Source organism: Nematocida parisii (assembly GCF_000250985.1).
Source record: "Nematocida parisii ERTm1 unplaced genomic scaffold supercont1.1, whole genome shotgun sequence".
Classification (NCBI taxonomy): domain Eukaryota; kingdom Fungi; phylum Microsporidia; genus Nematocida; species Nematocida parisii.
This window is the reverse complement of record NW_013524646.1, coordinates 364252-377793: the sequence shown is the minus strand read 5'-3', so window position 1 is coordinate 377793 and position 13542 is coordinate 364252. Positions and strand designations below refer to the sequence as shown.

The window sequence follows — 13542 nt, the reverse complement described above, 5'->3', positions numbered from 1 at the left end:
CTATAACTTATTAGCAATTGATCATAAAGTAATAAGTTATGAACTATGCATAATTTATTAAAAATAAAGTATTATTTATGCCTTACATTATTTAATACACTATGTATAATAAATCGTAGTATAAGAGTATACTATAACTTATTATTAATTGATCATAAAGTAATAAGTTATGCCATAGGACCAATACTTAATACACTATGTGCAATAAGTTATAACATAGCACAGTACTTATTATACTATGTGTAATAAACTGTAATATTCTCTTATACTATAACTTATTGTTAATTGATCATAAAGTAGTACTTATTATACTATGTATATTATTTTGTGTATTTATTGTTTTATTATAACCTGTCATTTATTTTAATTTTAATGTATAAGTATTTTATTTATTATACTATGTGTGATATATAATATTTATAATACAATGCCCATTAAATAATGACTTATAGACCATTCTATTATAAACATTATTTCTTACATTTGTTGTACTATATTGTATTATTTATACCTGTGACATAAATTTGTTTATCTGTCAATTCTTTATTTAAACTATATAAGAAGTACTAGAACTGAATTTTAGTAGCAAATGAATCCTAGAATAATTGCAGTACTTGCTGTTGCCATTATAGGAACAATCATTATAGGGGGTATATGGGGATTTTCACGTACCTCCAATGAAACAAGCAAAAAGCCTGTAAAGGAGAAACAATCCGTTATACAGAAAGTTTTAAATAATGGAAATAGTAAAGAAAATGCTAAAGCCAGTGATAGTATTAATTACAATGGTATAAAAGAAATAATTGATAGTATTTCCAGTGAAGACAGTGAAGCATTCAACTATTCATCATATACCACAGAAGGCACAACCATTGAAAATTCTTGTTCAACTAATTCGGATAATTCAGAGAATTCGGATAGTTCAGATAGGTGTATTAATTACGACGGGCCTAGAATAAAATATATACCGCATGGAACACCAAATAATAACCAATTCGACTATACTAATACCAGAGAATCCAATATTATCAGAATAAATACAGAATCTATACAATTGCCATATTATGGCCGTATACAGCCATTAATACCTAAGAATGTAATATCATTCAGAAGTAGGATGCATGTAGAGGATGAAGAAGAGACTGAGGATGAAAAACTGGCAAGACTCAAAAAATACCAGGACATTCCAGATGAATATAGGTTATTAGATGAAACAACAGAACGTGTGCATGTGCAGACTGAAAAAACCATTAAAATGAACACAGACACACGTTGTGTTGTTATACCATTATCAGAAATTAGTGAACCAAATGTAAAATACAGTTTGAAAATATCTCCATCAAAGACTCTTGTAGTATATTTAAAAGACCAGAATGCAGATGATTCACTGGGCATGTCTCCTATTGAGCCAGTGATTCAACCAATTGATGTTACTGTGAACCCAACTGTGGATACAACAGTACTAACAGAAGGAACAGGAAATTCTACAAATATTTCCAATGCAAACACAGAAAATGTAAATACCACAGCAATCACAGTTATAGCAAATATAGAAGAGAATATTTTTCCACAGAATCCAATAATAGAGTTGCCTAATTTAAATAATGGAGTAGGGCAAGGAATAGAGAATAATTCTACAGTAACCCCGGGAATAGGCAGTAAACCAGCAGATACAACAACTAATTCTACTGTAAAAAACAACAATTCACCGGAAATGGCTACAAATGAGATTAACAGTGGTAGTTCTTTAGTATCCCCTGGGCCAACTAATACTACTAATGCAAATGGACCAACTAATGCCATGGGTGCAAATGACCAAATAGTATTCCCCGGGCCAACCAATGCTACTAATGCAAATGGACCAACTAATGCCATGGGTGCAAATGGACTAACTAATGCTATAGGTGCAAATGATCAGATAGCATTCCCTGGGCCAACTAATGCTACTAATGCAAATGACCAGATAGTATTCCCTGGGCCAACCAATGCCACTAATGCCAATGATCTGATAGTATTTCCAGGACCAACCAATGCTACTAATGCAAATGGACCAACTAATGCCATGGGTGCAAATGGATCAACCAATGCCATGGGTACAAGTGAATCAACCAATGCCATGGGTGCAAATGGACTAACCAATGCTATAGGTGCAAATGATCAGATAGTATTCCCTGGGCCAACTAATGCCACTAATGCAAATGGACCAACTAATGCTATGGGCTCAAATAATCAGATAGTATTCCCAGGACCAACTAATGCTATGGGCTCAGATATCCCGATAACTATACCTACTTCAAATGGACCAACAGTGTTTTATTGGCCAAATAATTCAAATGGTATGTCAACTGCATCAGATAAGCCTATAACAACTCCTAGTACAAGTGCTCGTGTGGGTATGCCAACTGTAGTAAATCATCATTTAGTTATACCTACACCAAATGGATCTATAGACATTCCTTTAGGCATTAGTAACCCTGAAGGATTAAAGCATAATGTGCGAATCTCAGAACTAACTACAGAAGAAACAAAATTTATAGGAAATGATGTAAATATACTTAATCTACCAAATCCAGGTGCACAACCAGCAGTAAGTTGTAGTAATTCTGCATCTGCACTAAATACAGAAGAGAGTGGGAATTCATCAAAAGAAACTCCAAATACAAAATCTGAATTACTAAGAGATATAAAGCATAATGATCCCATATACGATTTCTGGCCTGTGAAGTATTCTAATGGCTCATCCCCAGCAGGGTCAACAACAGGAGCACTAAATGACCCAGATGACAGCAATGCAGTAACCGTACCAGGTGTAGTGTCTATAGATGAACTTCGGTTTATATACAAACAAGTGCATAAATATAGCCCAGACCATGTAGATGAGTATTTAGATGAGTATTTAGCTAAAAATTACCCAGGCAGCCCAGAAACATTAAAAAACCTCAAAGCCTCAATTAAGCAAGAAATACAGAGGATAGACGATAGGAATGCAATGGACCCTGGAATAGATCTAAGGTAACTGTATAATTGATTTTTATACTGGATTTTAAATACAAAATTCTCTGAGTTTAATAATCACAATAAAAATTAATTTTTGTACTTTTCTAACTGATTTTTCCTATAAATATTGATATAACCTAAAATATAAAGAATAAATAAGAAATCCCCGAATAAATCCACATAAACCAACTCCACATAAACCAACTGTAATCCACATAAAACCATCTAATAACCCTAAATTACCCCAAAATCCATATAAATATAAATTATTTCAGCTGTTTTTATAATATTAGAATTACTTGGAGATAATGCACATAAATATTTATACAAGCCAAATTATACTTAAAAATGAAAGACTCGTGCCCTTAAAATACCTTATATCACAATATAATATACAATTAAAACAATTAAATAATAATTATACTGTATTATTAATAAAGGGGACACATACTTACATAGAATTCATTATACAGAATATAAAATTGCTTACACAATAAAATATTTAAATATTTTCGAAATTTCTCTTTTATAATTTATTTAAATATTCTCTGTTCAATTTCTATTTTCTCTTTTATTTTGTTTATAATCTCTGTTAGAATAGAATTTATCCCAAATTTATCCGATTTTGTAAGAAATGCTTTCTCTCTCTGGTTTCTTAAAATTATTTCATTTTCCAGCAGAGAGACTTTTTTCTTTTCTTTTTCAAGGTCATCTTCTAATTTTTTATTCTCTTTTCTTAGCTCTTCAAGCATTCTTTGTATTTCAACATTATCATTTAGTAGCTCAGAGAGGACTTTTGGGCTTGGTACTTCTTCTATTTCTGTTGTGTTGATTATTCCTGTCTGGTTATATTCAAGTGGTTTATATTTCTTTACATCCTTAAATTCTCTGAATATACCATGCCTGGGCTTGCACTGGAAATATACTCTTCCTGCTCTGCTTCCATTATTCTCGCCATTTGGTACGTCTAGCTCTATACCTAATGAATTGTGCTTCTTTGTGCCAACTCTTCCTATATACTTTACTGTGCCAATGTATAAGCGGTCTACAACTACTTTGTCACCGAGTGATATGCTCATAGACAGTGATCTCTCCAGAGATAAGTCTTTTGTATCGCCCATTTGTACAACAAAATTTGCTGGATTTATTTAGTTTATTTTTTCGAACACCATGCACATCCAGGAGGGGAATCTTGAAATTACACCAGGAAGTATTACCAGAGCATTTAAGCCGTCTTCACAGGAGGGCAACCAAAATGATTTAGTAGTAAAAATAGTCAGTATAAGTGCACCGGACCATTCAGTGATTCAGAGCAAGATACGATTGGTGGTAACCGACAACAACACCCTACAAGAGTGTTTACTTAGCTCTAAATATGCTGATGCACTAGCAAATAATCAACTCTCATCTGGTGACATAATCAAAATAGGGAACATGGCGTCTGGAACGTATTCATCTAAGCCAATTATATACATAAAGGAGATTTTAGAAGTACAAAGAAAAAGAAAAACAGATGACTCATGGGGAAGTATTGGTGCAAGTCCGTGCAAAAGAAAAATGGATGTTATTTCAGGGGAGAGAGGCACTCCTAAAAAAGAAGCAAAAAGGCTTGTAACAACAATTATAGGGTTAAATCCATTCCAGCCAATTACTTGGTGCATAAAAGCAAAAGTAGTGAGTAAAACATCTGTGCGGGAGTATACTAAAGATGGAAGGGCAGGAAAAGTGTTCAGTATAATTGTTACAGATGGGGATAGTAAGTGTAATATAATATTCTTTACAGAATTTGTAGATGCATTCTATGATAAGATACAGTTATACAAGACCTATGAGATAACAGGAGGAACACTGAAGCTAGCCAATAAGACGTACAATGAGGACATTCACGAGTATGAAATATTTGTGGACAGGTCATTTACAATAACACAAACAGCAGATGCAGTTAAGGTGGTTAAAATGCCTAAAGCAATTGTAAAAGTATCACAGCTTGTGAATAAAATTAATGAAGTAGTTTCTATGCTGGTAGTGATAACTTCGGTCGGGGAGATTGAGACAGTTCTGCGAAAAAAGGACCAGTACGCAATGAAAAAAAGAACACTGCGCGTTGGAGATGATTCTGGAGAAACTGCACCATTTATTGTGTGGGAGGACACAGCAGCAATGGAATTTTCAATGGGTGATATTTTATTATTGGAAGGTGCAAGAATTACTGAATATCAGAATACTCCACAGATTGGTTTGTCACGGGATGGGATTATATCGTTTAATCCAGAACTACCAGAAGTATTTAAGCTGAAAGGGTGGTACAACAAGAACGAAAATATACTCCAGACGTCGTCTTCTGTTGGCACAAGAAAGTCTGTTGGTGGAGCAAACAGGCAGGTGAAAATTGCTGATGTAAAAACAGACTGCATGGAATACGCAACCATCAAGTGCACTGTGCTGTTTATATCAGAAAAGACTTTAATGTACACCTCTTGTATAGCAGATAACTGCAATAAAAAGGTTGAGCATAAAATAGACTCTCCAGAGGATTACTACTGCAACAAGTGTGATGCAACATATGCAAGGTGCAGTTATAGCTATGGACCAAGTTTGTCAATATCAGACAATTCTTCATCCATATGGGTTTCTGCATTTGGCGACACTGCATCTGTCTTGTTTAATAATCTATCCGCAGTAGACCTAAATAACCTATCCGTAAATGACAATGATAAGTATAAGGAAATAACACAGCAGTCAATAGGAGCAGAGATGATCATAAGCATAAGAGGAAGAGAGTCCACATACAATGGCGAGCCACAGATGCGGTACACTGCCACCGCAATAAAACCAGTGGACTACCTTGAAGAGTGCACAAATCTTCTAGCACAGATTAAGGCCATGCATTAATAACTGAACTGAGCATAAATAAATTAGTTAGTATTTAAGCCTCTCTATTAATTACTGCCACATACAATTCATTTTAATTAATGCAAATTCCTATAAAAATTTCTGTGAGTCATTGAATTTAATAATACTTCGATTCTGAGATAGGTTAAATATGTAAATGTTGTATGTTTATTTTAGATTTCTTGTTCTTATCAAAGAAATTTACAATGCACGGAATGCCACGTCATATCTGGTTCTTCTCATATTATGTTTAGTGCCTTTTCTGGTTTTGAGTGAGAAGTACGCTGTAATAATTACCAAAACAAACAGAATACTAAGAATAATTGGAATTGCAAGGGGCCAATATGCATTTGTGTTTAAGTAAAGTGAGGTTTTTAGTGTTTGCTTATCTGGGGTTGCCTCTACAACCAGCTCAGAGTTTGGGACTATTTTATCCTGAATGTGCCCAGGGAGGTAATCATTACTCGGGATTCTTGAATGGAATGAACCGACAAACACATTTGTAGTACCAAGCCCCATCATAATAACTGGAGATTGAAGAGTAGTATATCCTGTCTGTGGTGGGTAGAACCCAACTATCACCCTTCCCGTCTCAGCAATTCTACACGCATGGCTTGCACCAACGGCGGGTGCAGTTAATGAAGGTGTCTGAATATTTGCGGCTATGCTTAGATAGTACCCAGAAATATCTGAGTTGTTCCTATATATGTATAAGCTAGGCTGGTCGTTTATGGTTTTTGTTTCTAGAACAGTCCAAATGCCCTTATCCTGTCGGTAGAAAGAAACACTCTGCGCCGGCCCTGGGCAGTCCTCAAAGACATCTTCATTCTCAAATCCAGACCCGTTTGTGTTAAGGAATAGCATCGGCTTTAATAGTCCATCGCGCTTATTCCGTGCTACTGTAAGAATGTCTGGGTATGTGTTGCTGTTTATATCCAGCACACTTGGGAAGACAGGGCCGTCTTCTGTGTAAAGGCTGAACTCATAAATATCCTTCACTGGATACTTAATTATATCCTTAGAGTCATACCCAAATACATCAGTGCTTTTCATAATACTGTCTTTCTTTAGGCAGTTATTCCTTATTAAATCGGTGCAGTACGGAAGCCTTCTGTTTGGTATAATATTTATGGAAGGCAGCCCCCCATTGGAGAGGTACAGAATATCCACAGAGCCTGTCCCAGTGAAATCACCAAACACAAACGGCCCAGTCTCTCCTCGAATTTCAAACGAGCATTCCAACGTATATTTAGACTCGTTCATTTGCCAAATTTCAATAATTCTCCTGCCATTCTTCACCGTGTCCAGAACTAAGTCTGCCACGCCATCCCCAGAAACATCTATAAACCCAGAGGAGTGATTATTCCGAAGGATTCCAAACGGAGTCTTATTAGAATGAGAGGTGCCTTCAATTACATCTATAAAAATGGTCTTGCCATCCAGCTGTGTGAACAAAAATGGGTTCAGCCCCTCATAGCTCACTAAAAATGGCATGCTATCAGAGTGCCCTATGGGTGTCTCCCTTCCCCGTGCGTCTACAGTGAATATGTTAAACCCACTTATTCCTTTAGAGTACACCAAATACTCTCTTATGCCATTCTTTATTATGTCTACTGATGCAATGTAGTCTATGGTTTCAGTGGTGGTTGCTATGGTTTCTATTTCGTATACGTCCTTTTTCTTTGAGACAACGATTATTCGGTCACGAGACTTATTTGTTCCAACTATTTCCACTTTTCTCTTGTCCATGTCTGTTATGTACGCCAACGTGCGAAAATCAGAGGCAATCGACACCGGATCTGCGAATTCCACGAGTTCGTCTCTTCTTTTCCAAAGACGCATTATTTGTTAGAAAACACAGCAACTATTTATGTCTGGGCAATTATTTTTACATGGCCAAGAAAGACAAAGGCAAAGACGTAATTAAGCCAAAAGAAGCAAAGAAAATGGTGGAAGAGCAAATGTTTGGAATGAAGAACAAAGGAAAAAGTGCAAAGTTAAAGAAGATGGCCTCCTCTCTTGAGGCATCATATTTGAAGGGGAAACCGCAGAAAGTGGAGAAGAAAGTGGAAGAGCCGGTGTATGAAGCATACGAAATATTGCAGAAAGTTCCTGTTGGTGTGGACCCGAGTACTATTCTCTGTGTAAACTTTAAAGCAAACAAAACGTGTTCAAAGGGAAGCTCGTGTAAATTTAGTCATGATCTGACAAAGCGAACAACTGCTCCTCCAGCAGTTAAAGAAATGAACAAAGACGTAAATGCAGATGGGGTAGAGAAACCTGTATGTAAGTACTATATAGATGCACTCAAGTCCGGGAAGCATAACCCGAAGTGGGTATGCCCGAATGGAAACAACTGTTCAGGAAAGCATTCACCACCAGAGGGGTACATTCTTAAGGAGGATGCTGCCGAACTAAACGTAATAACACAGGATGAAATGCTTGAAGAAAAAAGAGCAAATCTACCAAAGGACCAGACTAAAATGACAGAAGAGAAGTATAGAGAGTGGAAAGTAAAGAGGGAGCAGAACAAGATCAATCTGAAGAAGGAAGAAGACAAGATAAAGGAAGGAAATCTCAGACTTGGAAAGATTCTTCCCTCTGGTAAGGACTTATTCGTATACAACCCGAAGATATTTGTTGATGATGATGAAGCACTAGATTATGACTACAACGCAAGAGAAGAAAAACTAGAAAGTGATGAGGAGGAAGAGCTGGCAGAAAAGTTAACCGAAACATTAAATATAACCAGCTAATAAATAAAGCATAATTACACTAAGAATAAAATCAAACGGAATTCTTCTGTTAACCCCATTATTTAACTGATTTGTAAATAAATCCACGCAAACCAATAAATAAATGCATAAATCAATGCATTCAGTGGTTTATATTGGCAATATATGTGTATAATACCGTATTTTATAAACAAATGTGTACAGCAAGTATACGCATATAAATATTAGTTATTAGTCTATGCACTGTGTTATATGCTATAAGTAATACGTGGCTGTATACAGAATTTCAGGGTATAGTAAATAGAAGCATTCTCTATTAATAAATAAATTTGTATGGCACAGAAAGAATAAAAATATAAATTGTGCTGAAATTATTTTTATGGAAAATGTTCTCAGGGAGCTATTCATAAAAATAAAAGAGAGTGTTCGGGATAAGAATGCAATGTGTTTAGACGGAATTACTAAAGAAACTGTGATGGACGGGTTGGTGAGTCTGTTTAAGGAGGGAAACATAAACAATGTAGTCGAATACTTCCGGAAGTACAGGAAGATAGAAAGCATAGCAAACATACCACTCTCTTGCTTATTTTTACAGAAATTGCCAGAAAAGGTAAAAGAACCGTTAGAAATAAGGTACAACAGAGCACTAAAAACAAAAGGGCATTTTTTGAAGGTGTTATGCATGATGTTTGACAGGAGTGAGACATTTATATTTACTGGAGGAGAGGACGGGCTTATTAAGATATGGGATGTGTATGATGGAAGACTTGTTCAGACGCTGAGGGGAAGGCATTTTTCACCGATATTTGATTTTGTAGTTGATTTCAAAAACCGGTACTTTATATCGTGTGATCAGACGGGGTGCATTGTCTGCTGGGATTTACAGAAGTTTGAGTGCATTAATTCTATTAGCATAGGAGAGCAGATAGATTATATAGACGTGGTGCACACGCAGGCAGAAGCAGAGCCACTGGAGCAGAAGAAGTCAAAGGCCCGGGCAGAGGTGCCGGGAGAGATTATGCAGGCAATAGTTATAACAAACTCAGGGAGAATACTTCGGGTAATTGTTAGTACTGAGGGAATGCAAGTTGAGACAATTCTAGAGCAGGTTGAAGAGGGCACCTTTAATGAAGCAGTCACAACGCGTGGAAAGAAAATGATAGTTATTACCGGCATGTGGCCATTTTCAGTGCTATTGGATGTAAATGACCAGGAGAACAGGTTTTACATATTAGACACAGAGGACTTACTGGCCTCTTCGGTTGATGTCTCGCATAATTCATTAAAGATAGCAGTCAGCACGTACTCCTCTACTTTGATTATATGGAAGTATGATATAGCACAGAAGCCATCTAAGTCAAATATTCCCACTAGAAAAAGGTTTAAGGGAAGAGAGCTGGAAGGGTGTTGGACACGAAGTACAATTGAGCTGAAAGGCATGGATGAAACGATTTACAACACAGACATGGTATACTTAATTGATGACATAACTCTTGTTGCAGTTGATACAGAGTCTAACATTAGGCTAATTAATACAGAGACAGAGGAGGTATTTATGATAGAGAAAGAGTATAAAATTGCTGGTGTAGTATCACACCCAAAAAGAAATATATTCCTAACAATAGAAGTGAATGGGGTTATAAAAGTAATTAGTAGCACAGGGGAAATATTGAATAAGATAAACACAGAAGTCTCTGTGGCCGGAACAATTGTAATAGATTCAACAGGAAGCTTCTTCTACATAGCAGATCTAGAGGGATACATTTACAAATATAGCATACTAAACGAGCAAATAAGTGTGCCCGATACAGAGTATAAATATGAGGATCTTGATCATTATAAGAAGTACAACACTGAACAGTTACAGTATTTCACAGGAGCAGATGGTCAGCCGGTGGATGAGGGAGTGGTTCGTGTGTGCGAAGAGAGAAATGCAATTTTAGAGAGAATAAGAAAGGCGTATATAAAAAGACAGAGACAGAAAGAAAAAGGAAAGAAACTTAGTAAAACGGGCTATGATGCATTTATAGCAGACTATGCCGCTTCAACAGAAAGTGTTAAAATACCTGAATACTCATTTTCAATAGATAGCTGGATAAGGAGAATTGAAGTGTCTGGAATTCTACAGCTGCAGTCTGAGATGATAACTAGCAAAGTGTTTGAAAAAGAGTTCCGCAGACCAAGTCAGGCAATAATAGTACCAGACACAGAAGAGGAAATTTCTCTATCTGCAGAGAATGAAGACAGCTCATCATCAAACTGGCCAGTTGAGGTGTCTGATAATAACTATACAGCAACAGACGATGATACGTCAGAGACAGATAATGCAGAGCCGGCAGAGTCGTTAGACTATTCAGCTGGGAATAGTGGCGAAGTCTATGAAGTAAAAAGCACTAGTACAGACAACTCAGAAAGCGGTGTTAATGCGAATGAGAGCACAGAAGAAGATTCAAATACAAATGAGCCAAGAATACTGAGCAGAACAAGAGGAAGAAGGCAGGCGGCACGAAAAGCCATTTGCCCTGACATTAATTATTTATACAATTGGTACATGTCTGACAAACCAACTCCCCCTCTTCTGCCACAGGCAGGAGATGTGTTGATTCTTATAAAAGAGAGAATAACAGACAACGCGGTTAAAAATAAGATAGAGGACTTAGAAACAGTTGAAATACAGCAGGTAATTTATAAGAAGACAGAATTGATCATAGATCTACTTATAGAAAGAACAGGAAAGAGAGAATCTCTGGCGTATACATTAAATGAGCTTAATAACAGCCCATTCACACTGAAAAGTCAGTTACTGGACATAGAAAACGCCAAATACAAAAAGAATGAAGAGATTTACTACTATAAAGAAGGCATTCTATCAAAAGGGACCGTTATAAAGAGAAGAAGAGAATTATTGGAAATAGCCACCGACACAGGAGAACGGGCGGTAGAGCTATATGATATATACATTCCCACGGTAAATTATTCAATAGACCTGTCAGAGTACATAGCCGCAATTAACAGCTATAAAAACGAGTATTACACCTTTTATAAAGATGTGTCTAAGATAGACTATCCCGATTACTACGAAATAATCAGCCGACCAATGACTGCAAGTAAAATTGTTCGAAGAATAAGGAATAAGTATTATAGAACAAAGGACGAGCTGGTAAATGACATACAAACTATTCTGTCCAATTGCTGTGAGTATAACGAAAATGACTCAGAAATCGCGAATGAGTGTAGAGACCTTATATCTGTGCTAATGAAAGCAATCGAGGAAGCATAACCCGAATAACCCGAATAACCAGTGCTATTATACACTTTCTGTCTAATTATAGAGTGGTGCTGTATTAACCAGTCAGTAATAACCAGAATATGCGCTATATACGCTTTTATTAAGAATAGTCTAAATACCATAAAATATCAGAAGTACATGAAATATTCATTTCTTTAATACTCCTGAATCATTCCTCAGAGTACTGCTGGTCTGAGTCTATTCTTTAATACACTACGTAATTATTATACTATGCTTTAAATATTTTTCTTGTATACTATCCTTTCTATACTATGCCTATTAAAGTATGTGAATATGCAATTGTGCTATGGCTACTTTTGCTTGTTCTGCATACAATTCCACTCATGTACTGTGCCCACTTGCTTCTATTCGGGTTCTTTCTATTTCTTATAAATGTTAATATTTTATTTTTATTTTACCCCCCGCAGATGCAAAACATAATAGAAGATGTTTCTAAGTTTAAGAAGTTCCCACAGCAGGAGGCTGTCTACAACCACCCATACGAGATAGCAAGAGGAAACAAAACCGCAAGAAGACAGGTTAAAAACATTGGATTGGGATATGAAACCCCTATAACAGCCACCAACGGTACATACATTGATAAAAAGTGCCCATTCACTTCAGATGTAACTATTAGAGGTACAATTTTCAAAGGAGAGATTGTAAGTTTAAAGCAGACACGTACAGCTGTTGTAGTTAAGAGATACCTCCACTACCACCCAAAATACATGAGATATGAGAGGAGAAACACTAGATTCAATGTCCACTTGTCTCCATGCTGGGATGGTCTTGTTGAAGTAGGAAGTAAAGTTGTCTGCGGTGAGACAAGACCACTCTCCAAGACAAAGAAATTTGCAGTTATTTCATACGACAGAAGAGAGAAGTCTGAGAGATTTAAGCAATTCTCCCCAGAAGAATAAAAAATAAATCATTTTCCTATTACATAGTTAAGCCTCGTATTTCACTTTAAATGCACTCGGTCTCTCTGTGACTAATATTATACTTATATTCAAGAGGATTTATAACCCGAATATTTTAAAATGCAGTTGTTCAATCTATTCCGTATTATACTATTGCATAGACAGTTTTGTATAATACGGGCTAGTCTTGATCTATTAAATAATATTATGCCTTACGCCTAATATACTTATATAAACATATTCTGAACTGTTCTAAATTCATATTCTGTGCTTATTCCTCATAATTACTGCTTTAATAATCAGAATATCTCCTGATATTTATTTTTATATGTACAGGGGTATACGAATTTTTCATTTATTTATCTTTTTAATTTAAAGTGTATCTAATCTTATAACTAGGTGCACTGTGCGTGTACGCTTTTCTTTTATAAAATAATTTACAAATTAATTATCCTGGTTATTATACCATCAAACAGAAATATAACCCGAATATTTAAATACCAGCGTGCTATACAGGACTACACAAACTGAAATTATATAAAAAGACAATTATTCTTATGTATTACGTGGCTTATTGCGATATCTATTATAATTTTGTATTTAGTAGAACTACTTGAGTGCCAAGAAGTTCTGCTAGAATTATAATGGACAACTTTGTATGGCAGTGGTTATTCTATTGTTGTATTTAGTGGTATACTTCAAACACTTT

General features: G+C 35.9%; 8 protein-coding genes across 8 annotated transcripts; 6 read left to right on the top strand and 2 right to left on the bottom strand.

Moving 5' to 3' along the window:
- Positions 1 to 45: 45 nt before the first annotated feature.
- Positions 46 to 246, top strand: NEPG_00257 (uncharacterized protein; the record flags this gene model as incomplete). The annotated part of the gene is made up of 1 exon (XM_013202635.1): positions 46 to 246. The coding sequence occupies one exon, from the start codon at positions 46 to 48 to the stop codon at positions 244 to 246; it is 201 nt and encodes a 66-aa protein (XP_013058089.1).
- A 343-nt stretch (positions 247 to 589) lies between these two features.
- Positions 590 to 3073, top strand: NEPG_00256 (uncharacterized protein; the record flags this gene model as incomplete). Its single annotated transcript, XM_013202634.1, has 1 exon — positions 590 to 3073. The coding sequence occupies one exon, from the start codon at positions 590 to 592 to the stop codon at positions 3014 to 3016; it is 2427 nt and encodes an 808-aa protein (XP_013058088.1). The 3' UTR covers positions 3017 to 3073.
- A 457-nt stretch (positions 3074 to 3530) lies between these two features.
- NEPG_00255 (uncharacterized protein) lies at positions 3531 to 4118 on the bottom strand (the record flags this gene model as incomplete). Its single annotated transcript, XM_013202633.1, has 1 exon — positions 3531 to 4118. One exon carries the CDS (start codon positions 4116 to 4118, stop codon positions 3531 to 3533), a length of 588 nt encoding a protein of 195 aa, XP_013058087.1.
- A 49-nt stretch (positions 4119 to 4167) lies between these two features.
- Positions 4168 to 5904, top strand: NEPG_00254 (uncharacterized protein; the record flags this gene model as incomplete). The annotated part of the gene is made up of 1 exon (XM_013202632.1): positions 4168 to 5904. The coding sequence occupies one exon, from the start codon at positions 4168 to 4170 to the stop codon at positions 5887 to 5889; it is 1722 nt and encodes a 573-aa protein (XP_013058086.1). The 3' UTR covers positions 5890 to 5904.
- A 151-nt stretch (positions 5905 to 6055) lies between these two features.
- NEPG_00253 (uncharacterized protein) lies at positions 6056 to 7731 on the bottom strand (the record flags this gene model as incomplete). The annotated part of the gene is made up of 1 exon (XM_013202631.1): positions 6056 to 7731. One exon carries the CDS (start codon positions 7729 to 7731, stop codon positions 6091 to 6093), a length of 1641 nt encoding a protein of 546 aa, XP_013058085.1. The 3' UTR covers positions 6056 to 6090.
- Positions 7506 to 8666, top strand: NEPG_00252 (uncharacterized protein; the record flags this gene model as incomplete). The annotated part of the gene is made up of 1 exon (XM_013202630.1): positions 7506 to 8666. The coding sequence occupies one exon, from the start codon at positions 7506 to 7508 to the stop codon at positions 8643 to 8645; it is 1140 nt and encodes a 379-aa protein (XP_013058084.1). The 3' UTR covers positions 8646 to 8666.
- A 337-nt stretch (positions 8667 to 9003) lies between these two features.
- Positions 9004 to 12122, top strand: NEPG_00251 (uncharacterized protein; the record flags this gene model as incomplete). The annotated part of the gene is made up of 1 exon (XM_013202629.1): positions 9004 to 12122. One exon carries the CDS (start codon positions 9004 to 9006, stop codon positions 11902 to 11904), a length of 2901 nt encoding a protein of 966 aa, XP_013058083.1. The 3' UTR covers positions 11905 to 12122.
- Positions 12122 to 12833, top strand: NEPG_00250 (ribosomal protein S17P; the record flags this gene model as incomplete). The annotated part of the gene is made up of 1 exon (XM_013202628.1): positions 12122 to 12833. The coding sequence occupies exon 1, from the start codon at positions 12186 to 12188 to the stop codon at positions 12831 to 12833; it is 648 nt and encodes a 215-aa protein (XP_013058082.1). The 5' UTR covers positions 12122 to 12185.
- Positions 12834 to 13542: the final 709 nt, after the last annotated feature.